The 22,796-nt window shown below is 39.5% G+C and overlaps 1 protein-coding gene and 1 long non-coding RNA gene across 2 annotated transcripts; both read left to right on the plus strand.

The window, feature by feature from the left end:
- Positions 1 to 227: 227 nt before the first annotated feature.
- Positions 228 to 2,521, plus strand: LOC124293508. Its single transcript, XR_006903364.1, has 2 exons — positions 228 to 1,412; positions 1,913 to 2,521. It is a non-coding gene; the product is annotated as an uncharacterized LOC124293508 (long non-coding RNA).
- Positions 2,522 to 8,074: 5,553 nt separating this feature from the next.
- On the plus strand, positions 8,075 to 22,727 carry LOC107225364 (uncharacterized peptidase C1-like protein F26E4.3). Its single transcript, XM_046735131.1, has 8 exons — positions 8,075 to 8,401; positions 19,520 to 19,830; positions 19,945 to 20,011; positions 20,314 to 20,512; positions 20,630 to 20,925; positions 21,399 to 21,598; positions 21,701 to 21,855; positions 22,099 to 22,727. Coding segments are annotated over exons 1-8 (1,353 nt in total). The 5' UTR covers positions 8,075 to 8,399; the 3' UTR covers positions 22,222 to 22,727.
- The last annotated feature ends 69 nt before the right edge of the window (positions 22,728 to 22,796 follow it).

Genomic DNA, 22,796 nt, shown 5'->3' on the forward strand with positions numbered 1-22,796 from the left:
TTCTAGTCTTATGAACAGTTAATATACATGTTTTATTCCTTCACCGGTAACACAAGTTTAACGTTTAATTCACTGCTTTTCTACAACATTTAAACAACGGTTTCTAGACTAATAATCAACGTTTTGTTTACTAGCTCAATTGTCAATTTAAATTCGTTAAAAATCGGTATATTTGTAGGTATTAAAATACAAAATTTCTGCGTTCCATCATCAACTTTTTATTGTGGTAAGCGAGATCCGTAGTATAAACGTGTGGTAAAATCCATTATATTTCTAGTCTCATGAACAGCTAATATACATATTTTATTCCTTCACCAGTAACACAAGTTTAACGTTTCGTATAGTTACCATACCTTGCCAATATGTTCTCATTAATTGTTTAATAATTAAGTCAATACACTTTTGATCTACTGATCACATGTAATACGTGAAAATTACGTCGTACATAGACTTGTCATATCGATACACAGAATTATATACCTACTCGGGCCGAAACGTAAACAAGATTTGTTTCGTACCTTTCTGACCTTCATATCCAAGAATACTACCCTTTTCAACATAGTGAGGGCAGGAATCAACTTTTACATCATTTACTTACATATTGCGATGTTTGAATTTGGAACTATAATCATTATATTCAAGTTTTTCTCATGTTAGCAGTGACTAAAATTCAACGTTTTGTTATCCTCCTCAGCACGTTTTTCTGATTACCTTAAATTTTGTAAACAACTGGTCATTCGATTTCCAATCTTTTTTTTCATTCGATAAACTAGTAAGTATCATCAAAAATATGAAAAAATTCAGGTGACATAACACTAGAAGTGATAATTTTATTCTACGTAATATTGTAAAGTAGAACAATATGTTACCTCCATTTTTTCAAATTCTTTTCCTTGTGTTATTGTTAATTCCCTAACATAGGAAAAAAAGTTGAAAAATCGATGAACAGATTTTTTTACAAAGGTCACCAAGAAATTACGTAGTTGAGCATATAAGTGCATCCCTTCGCGGCGTCTTTATTAATTGTAAAACATACGTTTTCCTATACCATAATGTATATATTGGAATAACCCATGCTAGGAAAGCGAGTGGCCGTAGATGAAGCTCGTGTACCATGGATGTTACATATACGTATAATGAGCGCATGTATCAAACGACAAGCGGTCGCGAAGAATCGAGAATGTCCGAGCGTGAAATACTCGCGCCTCTTCTTCTGCCTCTGATTGGCTCGCTAGGTCAGCGTGTTGTAACTCGTACGGTTCCTGCACGCTGAGAGCCGAGGACGACGCGTCAGAATGCCCCCCCCCCACCGTTCGCGAAGGCTCTCAGCTCACGCGATCAGTGAATCAGTCTAATTTGACCAACTTCCGAGGTCAGTGCACGTCCGTGTTTATGTGAGCCTTCATAAGCTGGTAAGTACAAATGTATTTTCTATTTGGAAAAATTTATCACGATGATTCAATACAGACGAAAATGACAATACAGGCGTAAATAACCTGACAATAAAAAGAAGAAACAAATACTTTGTGATTGCGTCGTACTTGCTTTTGAACGTCGCCGAAAGGATGTCGGCACAATAGAATTGCTTGTAGATAATGCTATAAGAAGCATGTCTATGGTATGGAATATATACTGATTGCAAATAGAAGCCGCAGATATTTATTGTTAGCTTCATTCTTACTTGTGCAGGCATCGTTTTTCTTTTATAAGGTTATCCAGTGAAATAGATCGCTAACACATACGTATCATGTACGAATGAACGATCATTTAGTGGCTGCATCTTTTCCCAATAAACACACAGTGGTTGAAATGATATATAATAGACCTGTCAAGACACGTTGAGAGAACGTTGAAATGGCACATAAAGATTATTCTACCTAGAATACAGGTGTTAAATACTATGTATTTTCAGGTATTTGACGGATTAGCAGTGATATCGAGGAAGTGAATGCTCCAGCTGCGGTCGAATAATAATTAAAACTTATGCGTACTGCGTACCTAGACAACGCTTTCTATAGCGTCTGTGTTCTTTTTTGAAATAATGTGCCAATACTTTTTATTATTTTACTTTGTCAGGATTGTGATTTTTTACCTAGTCCCGAGATGAAAGTTAACAATTTTCCTCGTTAGGGTATAATCATTGTATGATTATTTTGTTTCATGTTTTATTTGTTATCAAACCTCTTGTATCGGATATAAGTTTTTGTTTGTTCATGTTCACTTAATTTTACTATTTGCTATACTTCTATACTCTTGTGAGTACATCTGTACAATTGAGGTATGCGTATATGTAAAAGACTGTATGTTTATTTATACATCCCAGTCAACATTCACACAGTTACATCGTTGGCATAATAAAATGTCCGCATCAACGATACAGACAAACTGGTATATAAAAAACTACTGTTATGTTTCGGATACATTGTTAAAGCGGATATTTCGATACGTGTGCAATGTAACTATTGTCATTGTTGCCTTGGATGAAAGTACCTTATAATAAATATATATCATGTTTCGCAAAGGTGTGTGCTTTATCTCATTTAGTTGTCCTGTATTTCTCATAAGAATACATAGGTGTGGATGTAAAATAATTAATATCATTTAATTGGTGCAAGTTACCATTACTGAAATAGCTAAGAATGTGAGCGTTGCTGTATCATCTAACCCCTGAGATAAGTCCATATTGACCATACAAGAAGCTTTTAACAGCTTGTGTATTAATATAGTACATGAAAAATTATACCGAAAACATATTCTCAAGTTGGTTGTTACACGTTTATCGGAACCGCGTGATATTCGATTAAGTGTATTCAATTAAACGTATAATAATTGTTTACGGATATCGTTTTTACGTTAAATCAACACACATTAAGTACGTGTATTATTATGAAAAAAATTTTCCAATGAACACGCTTATTAAACGTGTTTGAACCACGAAAAATGGTGGCTATAACAGGTATATATTAAACGTCTACGTTAACATTTAAATTGCGTTCTTTCATACTTGTTTCATTACGTTTCTGAAAACCGTAATTTCGACGTTTACTTCAACCGTGGAATATCCGGATCATAATCACTAACAGAAAACGTTGATGAGCGCAGTAGAAAAAACCTATATCAGGGCGGACATTTTTCACGAGAAAAAACGTATGTGCTGAACGATTATTCAACTATATACAACGTTATTTTTCGACGAATTTCTTACGATTTATTTACCAGCAATGTTTATTGGGTTATCACCTGTAACGGAATACTCATCGATACGAAGTGTTCTTTCGGGGATTTTTATCGGCAATGTTTATTAACCCTGATTTTTATTTGCCCACGATAAATCGTGGAATTGACTTAACGGTCGGATCTTCAGTCAACGAATCTCAAGTGATTTACGATCCGACAATTGTCGTAAGTGTTCCGTCGATACGCAGTTCACAGATTCATTAAAGAAATTGAGTAACGCGATACGAAGACGTTGAATTAGGCCTGGTAGACTGGTCCGCAGTGTGGCAGTTTAGCTGGGAATAAAAATTCATGACATCGAAACGCTGGGTCTGCGACAGAGAGAATTTGTTTTATACGTTAGTTATGGCCGCGTATCCAATACGAAATGGGCTTTGCTGGCCCTGGGTTCGGGCGTTGCGTCATCCCGAGCACAAGGCCCAAGGCCCTTCGACTATCGGAGATGAAAATCGAGTCCCTCGCTCGCCGACGTTCGCCGCCATACCTGCCTTAGAATATTCCGAAAACAGGTGAGTCTTGACCATCGACATCTCGCCGAATAACCAGAAGCCGAGTATCTCAGCGCGTTTCTTTCATCCTCATAAATCTATCGAATGGAGCGCGGAACGAGAGGTACGGCAGAAATAAATCGCCTTCGAAATTTTGTGTATGCATAGGATGCGAGGAGAAATAATGACCGTTCGCTTTGTGTATTCGGATGGTTGAAAACTTTTCCTCAAGTCTGGATAGGTTCGGTTTATACCTGAGCAGAGGATTGTTGCTATTACTTGCTTTGTTTTTTTCGTTAAAACGAGGAAAAAAATTAGCTGATATATCGCAAGAACGGATAGAGATAATATTTGATAAATCAAACCAAAATATTATCGTTCATTAAGACAAAAAGTGAATACGGATTTTCAGAGGTTCGGACGTCACTTCCAATTCTCGATACGAGTTTGTAGCGCTGAAACAACTTGACTCGCCATCGATGAACGATCTGCGATTATGACGTACTGGTCCACAATTGTCCTTCTTTCGAAATGTCATGTTTCAATCGCATGACCGAAGATGTTTTTCCAGCCACCGGTCTCACTTTCGATAAGGTCGAAGCAATTCGTCACAATTACATACGAACATTTTTTTTCTTTTTTCTTCTTCTTCTTGTCCATGTTTATTATACCCGTGATAAAATTGGGCAAGAATTAGAAACACAAGCAAAGCGGAAACAAGAAGGAAAAAAAAAAAAACACACAGAGGTGAAACTAATTGTAGAAGTATAAAAGAATAAATAAAAATAGAATAACAATACAGCTGAAGACGCGCATACAGTAAAGTGAAGTTTGAACGATTACAGCGACGAATTTCGCCAAGCTGATAGAGAAATCAAAAATTTGCGCATTTCTCTAGGTGTAACGTAAATCTGTTTGACAAAGCTAGTATCGAGTGTTTTACGTCGACGGAATACAGAGCGCAGACATGTGGCAGCCAGAACAACGGGCCGACTTTGCTGTTGCAAGAAAACCGACACTCATGGGATCCAGAGAGTTGGAACGGCGTGAATACTGCATGCCGAACACATGTGGCCAGGCATTGTCACCGACGTATAGAAATTAGTTCTACAAGCCAGGAACCGAAGTCGCGGCCTCGAGGCATCGTTCACACAATGCGAGTAAGGTCAGGATATTAAATAGTAAAAAAGCTCACGCACCTCGTTTTCTCCCAAGCGTCTACGTAGTGGAGGATAATAACGTCGGAGCTTTGAGCTGTCGTAACTCGTAGGAGCGACAGAATTTGAACGGGTTTCGTTCCTCGTTTACATGGAAAAAGCATTTTACGCTTGAATTTTTGAAGAGCTAGTGGTATCCGTCATCCGTGGACGTATTTTTTTTTTTTTTACACCTTCTTCCGCTCCCAAGCGATGTTTTTCTTCGCTTTCAGGCTCAACTCCACCGTAACTAACGAATTCAACCGTAATTTATCGGTGATTTGTGGACTGAGAAATTATTTCACGCCACACGTCGAGACTGCGCTACTATTTCGGTTGGTTTAATCATTCGGACCTTCCGCTGCCGAGAATGAGATTCCGATTTTAACCTTTCCAGTTGCGCGAGATTAATCGTCCACTTTATCAATCTTCTTCCAACAATAAAATATTTTCCATTCGAACGTATCATTTTTCGATTCGAATTAATGACTGCATCGAACAATAATATACATGTGTCGCGAGTGCTCAACTTTCTTGAACACTGTGTGCTACTGAATTCTTCGTCCGTTTCATTACAAAGGAGTTTCGCAATTAATTGGGCAATTTTTAAAAATAGCCTCATCGCCGGCGAGCTTTATGAGCGCAGGTCCGCTAAGAACCCAGGAATTAGTCGAGAGGAACAATTAGTTTGATTCCACGATTGACCTCTGAAGAGCATCGTCTAGACGTAGAGAAAAAAATTCCATCCTTATCCACGGTGTTATCGCCATGACAAGGACAGGATATCCGGGATGTGGATTAACGTAAGAAAACTTTGCGGATAAAAGCATCATAATTATTAAATCACCGCAGAATCCACAGCGACCGGATCATTTATAAGGTCACAATATCCGCAGCGGAAACTGCTGGAACCTCGGACCAAGTTTCAACTCCATAAATGTTGAGATAATATAACTTTTGCAAATTTAGATCGAACGTTATTTCCAAAATTTCAGCTCCACCTTGACGAATTGGAGAAATTACCCATCCGTCTGCAGCTTGACGAGCTTTTCCTTGGACATTTAGCCAGGCATCGGAATTCGTCGAGAGTATCTTTGGCGGGTGTGACGGCGTGATGAAGATTGGCAGTATATTATCCGAGTCAAATCTTTTCAAAATCTCTGTTTGCAATCCATTTAAATTCCGGCACTCCTTCCGGGAACATTCCGCGGCGCCAGCTTATCGCGACGGCTTGTCAGCTCGAGCATGATCCCAACATGCCAAATTACGCAGCCACTCGGTAAAAGTGATTCACCCTAATCGAATCATCCCTTGATTGATAGTTTAACGACCCTGTTTCCTGTTTCCATGAGATAATAATTGATACTCTACACACTCTTTTTGCTAGTCAATTTTAATCAAGGAGCCAATTCGAGGCACCTCTTTATCTTTTCCAAGTTTTTCGTGTCTTATCTTAAGTCAACAGACCGTGATGTCAATCACGAAGAAAACGAAACTCTCGGTTCTATATGACAACGTCGCAATTCTATCAGATATCTTTCTCCGTTCCCGGAAATCGATTACAAAACGAGATTATCGGCCCGACTGCACTGATGCAGTTTGCATCGAGTGGTAAGAACAATCAGCGCATTGCCACTTGAGACTTTGAATAACTTCTCGCCAGGTATCTCGGCACAGCAATCGGATATCGAAATTTGATAGCACGTTTCTACGCAGGTTATTTGTGTCGTCTTTAGGAGCAGATATGTCAGTTTTCTACAAGCGTGCGTCTGATAATGAATCGTTTATTACACACTCTGATTTAATAGATGAATTACAAATGGGCGTGAGATAAATTTTGGCTACCACTTAAGCGGATTAATATGGTAAATGGAAAAATTCGAGACTCTAGGCTCGTGCCGATTCATAAGTGGTCGCACTAATTACTCCGCGTACGAAATGTTTGCAATTTTTTTCACCGGGTAAAAACCAGTCGGCTGCTTACAATAACGACACGTTTGGAATATAAAAGTGATATACATCTTCTGCTCATAGGGTGAAAAAAAAAAATAAAAAATTTCTACGATTATTTATACCGATTATGACTTTTGTTTTTACTCCGTTTTGTGAGGATTGCCTCACTGAATTATAATTCTCTAGTATTAGTAGTCGGATCTCGATGCGTACTTATAAACTCGTTATCTACGCGAGAGGGTCAAAACCGTTTCGTTTAGAAACTGGTTAGTCCTTCGTTTCACCTGGGAATGAGTAACCGTCAAATGATAGCTCGATAAACACATCTTTGAATGATATATATAAAAAAAAAAAAAAAACAGTATTTTGACGCTGATCAGTTCTCGTCATCTGCAAACGAAGGTTTTTAATTGCAATTTAACCAAACGAGATCAGCGTATCAGTCAACATTTTTGCCGAAAAATGTGTCTAAATTCGTAGTTTATAAATTTGAATATGACGAGAATGATTATGTGTTTTTTTCAAGAAATCAATTTTCACGCCCACAAAATTTTCGTCAGACAAATAATCAAGCCGGAACCTGAAAACGAACAGGTCATTTCTTTTGAGAATGCCAATCGGGGGTCATCAATGGAATCAAGTAACCGGATTCATCGAGCTTAACGCTTAGTTTATGTCACTGTAAATTGTTTGAATTAATCCGCAAAAATTTACTGCTAGAAAATAGTCGTGGAACCGACAAAATGTGCGGTCACGTGTGGCGAAGTGAATATTATTTCGTGTTAATTCAATATCTGTCGGTCTAACAAAATATTTGGCTGGACTATTTAAATGAAGCAAACATTTTGTTAGACCAACAGATCTTGAATCTACGCAAATGAATATTCATTTTGCCGCCCGTGACCGCACATTCGGTCGATTCAACGACTTTGTCCTCTCGTTGTGAGGCTTCTTAATTTTGTCTCGAAATCGGGAGTAAGAAACGGAGTGATCGAAGGATCGGCGTTCGGTTAAAGGACGGAAAAATTGGAGTTCGCGTGCCTGGCTCGGGTAATTAGGGATAAAGATACAAAGCGCCAGAGGTCGGATCCGCGGAACTCTAAAGTGTAACATTAGCGTTCTTGCGTGCGGCGATAGGTTGTTTTAAACGAGTTGCGGAGTCCACTCATTCGTTGGTTCGGTTAGGATAGCGTAAGCCAAAGTCAAATCGTAATAGCGCGGCGATACGGTGCGGACGCAGTGAGGCGCGCGCTTTCGAGCGGCCAGCAACGATCCTTTCAAACGTCGAAACGTTCGGCTTGCAGATACAGATAATTCACCAAACTCGAATCCTCGGTGACCAACCTTTTTCCGACATCGATCCGAACCGAAGGGATACTCGTTTTCATGCGTGAAAATCACTTCGAATAGTACATCGATTTTCCAATTGATGTTAATAAATTTCACGACCAATTTTCGCTTTCGCCGATCGAACGAATCGAGGTTTTTGCATCGGTGAAGAAGACCTCCGTCACCACGAATCGCAATGTGAGTAATCTTTATATTATCTTATACTTTGTAATCCCGTTTGTCTTGATTGTCTCTCATTTTGTTTTTTTTCATCACTTTGGCGTTTCTCTTTTATCTTTAAAATCAATCTAGTCTTTAATTTAGGCTGAAGTGTTTTATGTTTTCTTTTTTTTTTTTTATTCATTATTCTATCGTCATTACTTCTTCGATATAATGGGAATAACAAAACTGTTTATCGATCTTTCGCACGTGTTGCGTATCACTTTTCATTCGAATATCGGCACTGATTACATTTTTTTGCACAAAATTCTGACGCAGAAAACCAGAAGTGACAGCTTGTTGATTAGATCTCGAACTTTCTCGTGTTAGTAATTTATCGGAGAATTGTTATGCAATGTTGATAAACAACAAACGTATTATTGAAATACAGAATGAGCTATAGAATCGATTTGCAAAAGTCACTTTTTTCTGTTTAATATTTGAACTGAGAGAATAACGGAAATTTTAGAATATTTATACTTTCTGTATTCAATGTATCTGGGGTTGGAAAGGTTATATACAATTCATTAACTATGTCGCGTCAATTTTTAGTTTCTTCCGTTCCCGCTGATAACGGTATATTCATAGTGCGGCAATTTTGCTAAATCAGCAACGTAACGTTTGATCACAACCTGTATTTCGTCGGTTAACTTCCGTTCTTTTTATCACGACCATATTTTGTAGGTACAATTTTTACGAAGGCGGTTTCACGTTTCACAAATATCACATTTTTTGCACAATTTATTCCACTTTTTTCCTTTTTGCTACCCCATTTCTCGTCTACATTTACATAACGTTTTTCTCGTGCTATTTATCACCGTTATCTTTCGCCTAAATATCCGAAAACCGATAGCAACTTCACGCTTGCTACAACGAAGCAGTATTCTAGAAGCTTGCTTTCGCAGCGTAATTTTGCCGCCGATATGACTGCAGAGCATATCGAGATTGGTTGGCCAAACATCGATGCTTTTAATTAATTTTATTACGAGATAGTCGTACGTTAAATATCTGTTTATAAAATTATTATACTCATAATTTACAAAAATGTCTTTGAAAATATAAAAATGGTATGTACAAGAATTACAAGCAAAAGCTTGAATGTCGATGCTTCGCTTCGAATTGCTTGAAATCATTTCAAAATGGTTGAAAATCCAGTCGATTCGATCGATTTCTGCATTTTATGCAGAATACTGTATTCTACCGAATCACTGGAACAGATTTTTTTTCTCGTATCAGCGATCAATTAGATATTGTTATTTGTTGATCATAATCGATATCGATGCAATGTTGAAATATTAAATATTCATCGATGCCAACTTTTTATGAAAACAACTGTTTTGATAAATTTCAAAAAAATAGCTATATTGCGATTGAAACAGCCATCGAAGAGCGAGATCAAATGAATTATCAACTAGATTTTAAACCACTTCAAAGCGATACAAAAGCTTTCGTTCAACTTCCAGTATTTTCTATTTTCATAATTTCGTAAACATCTAATCCGTGGCTTAACAATACGACAGTTGGATAAATTACGGTCAACGGACGACTATCTCGTAACGAAATTGATAAAAATTATCGCCTTTTTCCACATCCAATCTCCCGAAACCGATTCGCAGTTTCGCACTATCGCACTATGAATTAGTGAGAGCATAATAAATAACAGAGCCAGCGAGACTAGCTGGCCTGTCCTTCTCCCTTTATTATCACGGCTTGCAAAGTTGGCATTCGAAAGTTATGCGATAAGCCGCGGTGTATCGAGTGTCTCCGTAATGCGGAATGCGCTCTGCGAAAAGACTCGATGCAGTTGTGTAAGCTCCACAATAGGGCACGGAGTGACATTGACATTTCGAAACTGGTAAATTAAATATTGGACAGGTATGAAAAGCAATATCTGTGTCGGGCTGATCGCGGCATCCGGAACGACGGAGTCGACTGTAAGCCTTCCGATCCGACATTTAAAGAGGATCGCGTTAAGGTCAGCGATTCGATTATGAGATCTCAGCTAATGGCTATCTGGAGGTTATATGGAGATCGGCCAGGGAATTAGACTCGATTCGCGGATCGGGGCATAGATTGTATTTTAAGAAGTGGCCGTGTGACCTGAACTCGCGTCCGATGCATGTTCCGATTTGGCGGGTTCTAAGAGACGCTCGTTCAATAACAGCGTCGAAACAGGTAGACAAGTGATAAAAGAGGTATCGGTCGAATGGATAAATTCGTCGAGGTGTGTCGATAAAGAGCGAAATGCCTCAAGTACGAATGAAAAATGAGTGTTAAATTGCGACGTGGCTCAAGAAATTTCCGCAAAGTGAGAAAGTTCGTTCGAAATACTTACTTGAAATTTTACGCGACCTCAACTCGTCGTAACGGGTTTTTGAGTTTGATCTACTCCCCGAGCGCCATGAAATTTCAACGATGACTTTTTACCACTGAAATTGTTCCGTCGGACACGTTTGCTTTTTTCTAAATTTTTGCATCTCCTTCGATTTACCTGAATCAAGATTTTTTTAACAGCCAAAACACGGTAGAATTTTACCTTGGGTGTGGTAATAAATCTTACCTTTACACTCATGGTCAGACGATTCTTAGGATTCGTGAATGGCGATGAAAAAGTTTACGGTGCTCAAGTTGTACGCGAAAAGTGAAACAATGACGCGAGGACTCGCGGAGCTGAGGACCGTATTTTCCAGCAACAAAATCGAATAATTGCAGAGACGAAAAGAAGAAGTTCGGAACCGGTTGATATTTAATTTCATGGCTATTAAATCCAGTAGAAATTTCGCACACGTGCGGATTCGCATAAAATTTTATAGAGACGGCGGCGACAAAGTAATTTGTATTCATGATATTCACCTAACGCCAAAACTCGTCTAGAAACACATATTATCGGGTGCGAAAGGTTCGTCTAACGATATTCCGAATCGGCAAAATGGGAATGGCGAAAATTTTTCTGCAAATATAACAACGGTCGGATCTACGCGTGATGAACGGATAACACACGTGAAAAACACGACTGAATAACGGAATAAAAATAAGCGCATTATAATGAAAGAATGAATCGAGTGACACGTTGTTCGGTTATAAAATGTTTTACGGAACGTGATTGAAATATAGCTCTACCGTAACAAAGGTTACATAGCTGGCCGTTGACAGAAGCACTGAAGTTGAGCAACTGATACATGACGTAACCCCGTCAGAGGAGACGAGCCCTACGAATCCCGGAGCGGTTACAAGTCACAAAAATACTAACAATAACTTTACCACAGGGGAATGTTGTTCCAGGAATAATTTTTACAACCGACAATATACCAATTTACGTAACATAATTGCCTAGTAATAGCAATTCAAATGTAACAAATGACTGGAACGCCAGCAGGCGGGATAAATTAGTATAATACGATGATATAGGTATGTATGTATGTATTTATGTACATAACGCGGCGTGCATTGCTCGTAAATCAAGGCTCTGAATCATCGCGAGAACTGCACGTTATCTTCTCGCGGAGAAATTTCATCTTCTCGTTACTTACCGTCGTTTAAATACCTACGTTACGCGATATCAGATGAGGCTAGAACCGAGTCACGAGTGGATATCGATAGCCGTTTATCGTGGTGCATAATAAGGCGTTCTTGACCCATTTATAGACAGATTCATTAACGGCAGGTTTTCATTCGACCGCCTGATCGTTAGCACTAACACTGTGTATAGAAACGTGCGTGGCTAGGCGTCACACGGGGGCTTGAAACTTGATTGAAAAGATATTTGAAACTGCAGCTTGGCTCGTAAATTCCGCGATTAAATTGCGAGCGAGTCGATAGATTTAATCGTCGAATAATAATTAGCAATACACACGAAACCGGAACGTAAGTTCAAGAATGAATCAAACATTTCGGTATCTAAATACACTTTGCCTAATCATCCGAGGAATGATTTCCACCGACGTTGATTACCCACCGCGCGTTATACATATTATTATACACACATATATTACAGCTCAAAAAGAGAGAGAGAGAGAGAGAGAGAGAGAGAGAAAGAGAAAAAGATACAGATAATCTTCTTAGTTTATTCGATAAGTGGCGTTTAACATTAAATAAACAAACGTTCTTGTATATACGACTTGTTGAACCCAGCGTCACATTATTCAGTTCGAAAATAGAGAACTATTTATGCGCGTAGTCAATTTCCGAACTCTCCGTGATTTAACACCGGAATAGCTCTCAGCTTGCCGCCAGACGCCAAGCTTTCTGTTGCGAAGGAAAGAAGTAAAAGAAAAAAAAAAAAAAAACAGTAGCGAAAAAAGAAAATGGACCGTGATTACATACTTTATACGCTTTGAGTAATCTACACTCAAAACTTCTACTTGTTTAGCATTAAATTCTACTCGTACATGCAGAACTTCACAACAATAAAATGAACTATCCAATTAAATTTTTTCACATTATCCTCGATTTGCCAGTAAATAGTCTCTGAAACTAAGTATGAACTGTGACCCTTCTGCGATGCAGAGTTGCGGTAAAGATTCGTTTGCACAAGGTTCTTGTTAAGTTCAGATTTTATCTTGTTTTATCATCAGGCGATTGTCTCGGAAGTATAACTGTACTGCATCGGTTACAAAGCAGCGAACGGGATGACGAAAACACTGCAGTTGGTTCGTTGGTCTGGAAATAAGAACCGTGGAGAATAGAATCGGTTCGTCAGCCGCGCAAATACTTACCGCCTAGTAAGCAATTGTAGAAACACCTACGTGTCATCACGTGCTACGTTGTGATAGCAATTTAAGTTGTAGGCAAATCGTTTGTGAAAACGTGCGGACAGATCGGTGAGTCTCGTGACCGACACTGTAGAGGCATCAGGCGTCAACGAATTTGCACACTGGCCAATTCTCGGGGTAAAACGTGAACACGTAAATCAAGAATCCCGCCGATGAGAGCGATTTATCATATGCCAGGAATAGAAAGAGGCAGAGAGAAAGAAAAAGATTTAAATCGACTCCACGCTGGTTTTTTTATGTTTCCTCGCGGTTTTGTTTAACGCTCAAGGAATTCCGTAGGAACGCTGAATCGACGGGTGGAAAACACTCAGACATTCCTGAAATATCCGACAATTGCCGTTAATAGCGTAAGCACGAGTTTACCTCATCCTTAGTCACCCTGACGCCGATCAATGGATGATATGCAAAAATGCACAGCGGTAATGACTCGTGTAATGACTTGTTCTTAGAGAGAACACGCGCGGTCGGGCATAAATTGCGGATTTAAAAGATTCTTCCGCGATCCTAATTACCGCGTGTCAATCTAGATGTTGCGTCGCAGCATCCCAAACTTTGCGTTTTACGCTGCGGCGTGGTATTTGTATAAAGATGTCGAGGCGTCATTTTAATATTTAATTAGACGCAGCTAAACTGCAAATTATGCATCTACTGCTGCTGCAACGACGAAATATGGCCCGAAAACAGTCGTACTCGAGTAATTGATTTTTATAGCCTTTGTCGTCACTCGCAAAATGGGAGTTTAACTTTATGAAACGTGTAATTGGTGCATCGTTACGCGTCTCCTAAACATTGGGGTTAAATAACTGACCTGGTTACAAGAGTAAATTTGTCTTCCCTGTGCCTGGATATATATTAATCCTTATTTTAATTGACCGGGCGTCATTAGATTCAACGAATCCGTCGTCCGTCTGCCCTACTTGCAATCGAATCACGAATTTTCTCTCCTAGATACAGGTATACACATCATTTGGTCGACGAAAGACGAGCTGCGAGGATCATCATGCAAACAAAGTCGCGAGCTTGTTGAGGCTTCTCAGGAACAAAAGCTACGAAATAAATGTGTGGACGATTTTCCAGTCCGCTAGGTTTCATCGGAATTATTATAATATGCAATCTGTACATGCAGGCTATCGCAAATTTCAATACGCTTAGTACAACCACTTCCGGAACGAAGCGAGGGTCGCTTCATTATTTTCAATTCAACCTCTGCGCTATGAAAATTCCTGTACTTTAAATTCAATAAAATTGACGTCTCATCGTCTTTTCTCAGCCGAAGACAGTCGAATCTGATCCAATCTTACGAGCGGCGAAATCACAATTGTACTTATCTAGCCGTGGAGCTTAACGACTTTGGTAAACGACCAGGAAATATAACTAAAAATAAAAATTATTTATCAACAGTGTCTCTTTGATTGAAACGAACGAGAACTGAACGAGAATAGAGAAATAAACTGACCGCACGCTACTTAATTTCAACTTTAGCTAATAATTTGTAGGTCGTTAAATAATTAATACAGATACGTAACGAATTACGAAACCCTGCAGAAATTCAGAAAGCACAGAGTTTAAGTTTGCCGACGAGGCTGGAACCGTTATAGGTCAGACAGAAACGTCCGCAATCAAATTTCTCCGAAACGATGTACAACGACTCGCAAATCGTCAGCTCGAAATTGACGAACCAATGGCTATCAATCGGCTGGCGGAATTCGATGATAACAGCCCGCGGTATGTTTAGACTCGAGGAAGAGGATCCGATGAGTATCCGGAAAACGCTTCTAGCTGTGTCTGCGGAGCATCGTCGAAACGGAGAGCCGAGCGGCGATCGAAACTCAGGAAAATAAGTCATCCTACGAAAGCGTAGGATTGGCAAGTCCACGGCGATCGCCTGCCAAGTCTTCGCTGCTAACAATAAGCCGATATAAGAACGTCGAGTGGGCGAAGATCTGCGAGAAGAAGCCGCATGGGGAACCTGGTTTATTAGCCGATCGCCTCGTAGCACGGTTTCGCTTATTTTAAATACTCCAAGAATCGCGCTATAGTTATACTCGTTCGACCGATGATTCAACAAGAAAGATTTTTCTTCGTGCTGTGATCGCTCGACGCTTTTGGCACGATCTCGGAATATTGCAACCTGGTACGGTTGCAGGGTTGATCCGAATTCGATGGCAAAGTTGAACGAGTGAAAAAATGCGATAAAGACAATTTTTTCGAGCTACCCACAGTTAAGCGTACTATTTTCTCATTCTGCTGTGGATGGGTGAAAAATAGTTTGAGTGGAGTTTGATTCGCCAAACATCGATACTTTGGAATATTGATAATAGGTGTCGATTTTAGGTCAACCTTCGTTTACTTTGGGAGGAAGAATTCGCAGCGTTAACAAATCTTCAAGTTTCATTATCTCAAGTAGCATTATCTCAGATGAATATCTAGAAAAAAAAATGTGAATGTTCAGCTGGTTATCTGCCCAGTGAGCTGTTATAACAGAGCATTGATATTAGGAATTAGGTGGAGAATGGAAATGATTCGAACGACTCTGCACAGTCTCTACATGGTTAGAAAAAAGATTTCCCAATATTACAAACTGAAAGAAAAAGTACAAATTACGATTTGAACGTTAAAATTACAAAAATTTATGTCACATTTACTAACAGAAATGTATCAAATAACACAAATACAAAATGGATCTGTTGGGACATTACGTTCGGTTAAATTTTTTTTAACAGTGCACGTAGAATTTAGTACCGCTCAATTCAATGCTGTTCTAAAATTGCAAGGCTGTATTAATGTAATAAAGGAAATTGGGTGATCGGTCACAGCTCGTCGAAGGCACGTGCAGAATGTCCGCAAATAACTCTTTTACGCGATTTTCACGGCTCTCGAGAGAAACTCGGAAGTCGTTTCTGTACTGACCTGAAATACCTCGGGATACATTTTTTCCCCCCTATAACCGACGCACGCATAATAATCTCGGATCGAAATACGTTCTCGAAAGCCGAAACCATGGTTGCCGGAAGATACTAACGCGTTACACGCGCGATACGCCGCTTCGGAATTCATTTATTTTCACTCTGCTACAACGACTTTAGCGTTATACAATTTCAGCACAGCGGGTGAGCTCTCTTTCGCTAAAAACCGTTTTTGCACACAAGCCATGGTATTGAAAAATTCGAGCTAAGTATTTTCTTGATGCCTTCTTCGCGTTGTTGTAGATAGATATCGCATATCGATACTTCTCCTTTTTCTCACCTCAAAACCGTTAGTTGTCCAGTTTGACCGAAAAGAGTACAGATTTTCACATTTCCCAATTATCGCGTCTTAATTCATGACTTGTCTCTAAAGTTTCACTCCCATTCAAAAATGAATCACCGAACCGAGTGACTGAGAGATAACGATCGTTTAAGTGCTCATTGCATTCGAACTAATGGGAATTTTGCTTTGAAATTTTGACCACATATTCTTGAATAGTTATACTAACGATTCGTGCAATAAAAAAAAAAGACGATTTTTCGATCGGTCTAAACTGGTTTCCCCCCTTAATCTTTTCCACGCCGCTACGCATTGCACCTTGAAAATTTACGTATAGTAGTCATACGTATAACAATACCACGTGTACTACATGCTTTGTGTAAATATGTAAACGAAATTCTTACGGGGACTAATATGTTGCACAATATGGGTCACACGGTACATTTGATGCTCTCAGATAAACTGAAACGATTTTAATACACAGCAAGAACTCAAACACCGAGTATTCACTGATAAACTTTCATCTGTGCCATGCCGCTTGTGTATAACACGATATTAAATATTCGTTTTTTTTACCTCCTTTGTTTGAATCGAGGCGTGAGATTTTTATGGGACACATTACTAAGTTTAACAATTTTTATCAAATTACCGACGTCATCGGAAGCGATTGAACGATTAATTGAAACACTGTATAAATAATAACGATAGGTTCTTTGTTTTTAATTTTTTTTACCTGGTTCTCTGACATATCCCGCTTGGTGCAGACCTGAAATTAGTACATCAAGATTATTCGTGTTTAATATTTATGCCCAAGATAGTTAAAAAAAAAAAAAAAAAAATACTGATAGTTAGAAAAAATCGTAGTAAATGTTTTTTTTTTTCTCGTCCCGGTGAATAGATTCTATGAAAATATTTGCACAATTGCAGAATAGTAACCTAGCGGAGTAGCTGTACAACGGAGTGCGTGACACGTAGGACTATTCATAGCGCAAATATGTCACACACCATTTACGCGAAATGACTGTTGTATGTACGTAAATACTCGTAGAGTATATATACGCTTGTTATAATTCAAATTACAAAATTTTTGCCGTGTCTCGGTTCAGCTTTCTGCATATATTTGTGCGTCATTGAAAAGCGCGAACAGCTCGCATCGTTTTATGAATCATATTTCCTCGGCACGTGTTTGTCTTGTGACGACAATTTCCGACAGGAGGAGGATGCTGTGGAAAATCGGGAGTGATTCTATGTTCACATATTTAAAAGCGACCGGGAGCTTTTTGCAATGAAATTTCGTCTACGGAAGATCCGAGAATAAGAGTATAAACATCAGGTTGACAGGTCAAACGGAACGGCGGCATGCACATCTGCCAGACCTTGGACGAGTTCTAAATTCTCTCTGTTGTACAAGTAAAGTTAGGCGGGTGACATAACGCTTGGGAATTAAACCGCGGTGGAGAATTTAAATTTAAGATAAGCGCGCTCGCTCGCCGTTCTGCTTGCAGCAATTGCGGCAATGTGTGTAAGTAATCGGGCGATATTGTTCGCAGGAAATTTGAAACCTCTTGAAGGTGTAAAATATTTATCTCTGTTAAAAATATCCCCAACATGTGAAAAGGCGAGTCAATGTATCGAACGGGAATTTTTAACGTCAAATTTTATTTCCTCAGTTCGGTCGGTGCGTGATTCGATAAAATCGATTTTATTTATTGACCGAGACGATAACGCGAGCGAAAATATTCAGCTGGAATATCAGCTGTTGGAACTGGTTGTAAGCCGGAATTTGCGTGGTGGAATTACGCCGCAGATTGCGCGGAACTGACGCGGCTAGGCGAAAATTTACGCACAATACGTGCATGCTACGAAGATTCGTAATCCATCAATGGACGATGATGCAACCGTTTCGGCGAATGAGCCATGAATGAATAGTCCTCGACTATGAGCGTAAGTCGGTGCAGGATGAAACGGGTCTGCGTAAGCGTGTGTAAAAGATAAAAAAAAAGAAAAAAATCCTGATCGTTAAGAGAAATAAGAGACATTACAGGCAGCAAAGGTATATTTGCAGACTTTATTTCTGTGCGTACATATAACTCAGTTTCTAATTCTCGAGAGTTGGGTAATCCCTTGGTTATTTTCACGGAAATTAACCTGCTGATGGCGATCGTTTGTCGGCATAGAAAATAGACAACCCGTGAGATGTGAAAACAGTTTTCCTTGGCTGCAGGGGGAATGGAACGATTCTTTGAGGTCACATATTACCATAGCCACAGAGCGAAGTTAATTTTTCAAGTTTCCGAACTGCGCAGTTTGATCCCGTCTGACCGGGAAGAGATGCATTTTTCACCACGCATAAGCGAAAGCGAAATCTTATAACGTAAACTAACAAAAGTCAAATAAATTCGAAGCCCGCAGGGGATAATTGTTCATATCACGGATGTACGCAGTATTTTTTAACACGCACTTTCACGTCAAAGCGAAAGGCAACGAATTAGATCAGATATATTTACCCTCCCTGATTTGCAGTTTATTTTTACCACCTTACATTCACATTTTCTTCTTTTCCTTTTCATTTATAAATACAGCTTACAACGATCACATGCACCGCGTTTACTGCAGCTTGTTGAACGCGGTCGGTGGATTCTTGAACAAAGATAACAAAAAAAAAAAAAACCACAATCATAAAGAAAGAAGAAACTCGCATAATAAGGTCGTGCAATAAAAATGTGCAAAAATATCTGAAAACGTGCCAAGGTGCACATTTACTTGTCCGTTGGAGGGAAGGAGGGAAGGGAGAGGCTTTTCTACCTTTTTTCGCAACATCAACGCGAGTCATTTCATCGAGATAATTGAGGCGCACAATCAGTACGAGTCATGCCTAAAAAAATACTCGTGACGTCCTTGCACGTAGTTGTTGTCCGAACGACTCGAAATACCGCGAATTCGTCACTGCAGAGGAGTAAAAATTTTCCCACCGCACCCGATTCGCCGGACGATCTGCAGAGGCACAGAACTTGGCTCGATATTTGGACGTTCTGTAGTTTTACAGCCTTACTCATTTGAAAATACATCCGTGTTCCAGGACGCGAAGCAGGAACAACGACTTTCCGTTGACGATGTTCATCGGGGCGTTCGTCTTGACGCTTTTCTTCAGCTACGCGCAGGGCATTCCCGATTTTTCCGACCTACCGCCAGGGCCGTACTGCGGTGCACAATATCCGGCATTGCGATGCTGCGATGGGCGTAAAGACGTCTGCAGTGCTCCGATTGTCGGGACGTTGTGCTACTGCGACGATTTTTGCGACCGAAATGTAACCTCAGATTGCTGTCCCGATTACTGGTCCCACTGCAAAGGGATGCCTGTAGACATTGGACCACCGAAAAGTGTCAGAGGTAAAGAAATGCCGTTGATTGTTAACGGATTCGCATTATTGATAGGGAGCGAATTAAATTTAGTTATTTTAAACACACCTTTTCTAAGCAATAACAAATTGCTTTTCGTTACAGCCAGCTGTTTCTACGAGGGGAAATATTACGGTCACGGACACTCGACGAAGGAGAATTGTAACAAATGGTAGGTTGATCGATTGAAAATGTTTCAACGTGTCCGCAATTTATCTAATTGACTAATTATATGGTATATAAGGGGATAGGCGGGCAAAATATGCCCACTAAGGGAGGAATAACGTTAGGCCAATTTCGTCAACGCAATTTTTTTTTCGTCGGTCTAAAAATAAATTTCAAGTGTAATCGGCATTTTTTGAAATCCCATTTCATTGTATATGGGGCCCATTTTGTCCGCCTCTTCCCTGTATAGCATCCTGGATAAAGGGAAACACGTGAAATCAATTGATCGCTAATTTTTTATCATCTTAGCAAATGTTCAGCTTTGGGAAGGAAGCCGGAAATGCTTTGCGAGACGAACCGTTGCTTGGTGGAACCCGAGATCATCGATGCTGTGAATTACGAAAGTGATCGGTTGGGATGGCGGGCTGAAAACCACTCCGAATTCTGGGGAAGAACCCTCGCCGAGGGCATGAAGTTGAGACTGGGAACGTTGAACCCCGCGGAATACGTGAGCGTTATTTATTATCGCGATCATTATTTCGCTCCGTTTACAATTTTTCCAGTAAACTTTTCAAGCACGCGGCTGATTAAGAAATGAAGCAAAAATTTCATGCAAATTTCACAGGTGACCAAGATGATCCCGATTCGCGAAGTCTACGACCCCGACAAGCTTCCCAAATACTTCGATTCCAGAAATAAATGGAGGGGCATGATCGGCGGTATCAGAGACCAAGAATGGTGCGGGGCTTCGTGGGCTTTGTCCACCGTCGACGTCGCTTCCGATCGCTACGGCATCATAAGCATGGGACGAGAAGTCGTCGCGCTTTCCGCCCAGCATCTCTTGTCCTGCAACAACCGAGGACAGCAAGGATGCGGAGGCGGCTACCTGGACAGGGCCTGGATTTTCGTTAAGAAAAATGGGTGAGGCTGCCTGAGATCTTCTTTCACTTTTCCGAATCTCTGGCGATGAGAAAAATTTCATCTGTCATGTTACCAAAATATCCTACAGAGAAAAATCCGTATCGTTGTAATAACGGGTTGAACATGGTTGAAAGTACAAGTAAATGTGGCACAAGTATCTGTACTCAGTGTAAATACCATATTGCTACTGCAACGTCGAATATGCTGGTTTAATTTGCCACATTTTTATCATCAAATAAGACCGTGTCATCAATTTTTCATTGTGCCAGTATCGAATTATGAGGAAATATAATACGAGTGACCCTAATCGAAATGAATTAATAATTAACACAGACCAGATTTTCTGGTTATCAAGCTATAAAATTTATTCGAATTTTTAGTAGCAAAAACAATATTTTTCGATTATGGTAAAATGGTACGACGAAAATTATAAATCTTCTGATTAATAACCTGGATTTTAACTTTCGTTGCAGTCTGGTAGACGAAGATTGTTATCCGTGGACGGGCGTCAACGGAAAATGTAAAATCCCAAAAAGAATAACTCTTGACCAAACTCAGTGCCGAAGGCCGCCCGGTTCGACCAGGAAAGAATTGTACAAAATGGGCCCAGCCTATCGTTTGGGAAATGAAACGGACATCATGCATGAGATGAATAAATCAGGACCGGTGCAAGGTAAATATATACTGCAGACAAGAGGTCGGGACTGTGCGTGGAAATACTGTGAAATCCAAACGGCCCTGTGAACTCGACTTCAACTATTTTCTTATTTTACAGCTACGATCAAAGTCTACCCCGATCTATTCGTCTACAAATCTGGTATATACAGGCATTCCCCGACGGTAGAAGATTCTCGCACAAGCTATCATTCCGTCAGAATAGTCGGTTGGGGCGAAGAAATCGTTTCGTACGGACCACCGGTAAAATACTGGGTAAGTTTTCGAAAACGGGCAATATTAGATACTCTCCTTTATCTGGTGAAAATTTTAAACCGAATGGTCAAAAGATTTCAGAATCGGTTTTGTCGTTTTTGAGCTGATAAAGCCACACCTTGTGTATCGAAGGTATAAGACTTACCAGTCTGAATTGGTGCGCTTTTTGAAGAAATGAAACGCGTGTTGTATTTGAAAATCGGTTCTCTTGAATTTCACGTATGCTTCTTATCGTTTCCTCAGGTCGTGGCCAATTCCTGGGGTGAGCATTGGGGTGAAAACGGATTCTTCAGGATTTTACGAGGAGTGAACGAATGTGAGATCGAAACCTTTGTCTTGGCTGCCTGGCCCAAAGCAATACTGTAGATATACGAACGTATTTTCACGTGTTCACATTTTTCTATCTACACACGATGAATATAAGAATCATACAGACAACGTTCACGAATCACCGCTGTATTTATTAGCACACTATGTATACTAATAACTCGACAGTTTCGATTATAATAACATAATATAATACTAAACATATTGTATGTATACGTGTATAAGATATTTCAAGTGAAGAAAAATAACTCGTATTGATAACGAACTCTTTACTACGGTATACGTATAATATATATACATATATATACACACATAAAATTACACGTAAATGTATATTTTTATGATGACAATATTTTATCAAAATATTATAATGACATACGTACCACTTATGTAAACTCTGCCATATTATTCACTAAGATGCACAAATTATTTAATAAAATATCACATACCTAGGTTATATGTGTTATAACAGTAAGTCTTCTAAACTTTACTATTCTCGATAATGCTAGAAATGAGAAATAACAACATTTGATTTGATAATAAAGTAATATTGCAAGAAAAAAAAAGAACGCCGTTAGTCAATGAAACTGCAACGATTACACAATTATTCCAAA

This window comes from Neodiprion lecontei, chromosome 3 (genome assembly GCF_021901455.1).
Source record: "Neodiprion lecontei isolate iyNeoLeco1 chromosome 3, iyNeoLeco1.1, whole genome shotgun sequence".
Classification (NCBI taxonomy): Eukaryota; Metazoa; Arthropoda; class Insecta; order Hymenoptera; family Diprionidae; genus Neodiprion; species Neodiprion lecontei.

Coding starts and splice junctions, on each gene's coding strand:
- LOC107225364 (XM_046735131.1), top strand. Junction 20,012..20,313: donor AAGGAGAATTGTAACAAATG/GTAGGTTGATCG, acceptor TTATCATCTTAG/CAAATGTTCAGCTTTGGGAA. Junction 21,856..22,098: donor GACCACCGGTAAAATACTGG/GTAAGTTTTCGA, acceptor TCGTTTCCTCAG/GTCGTGGCCAATTCCTGGGG.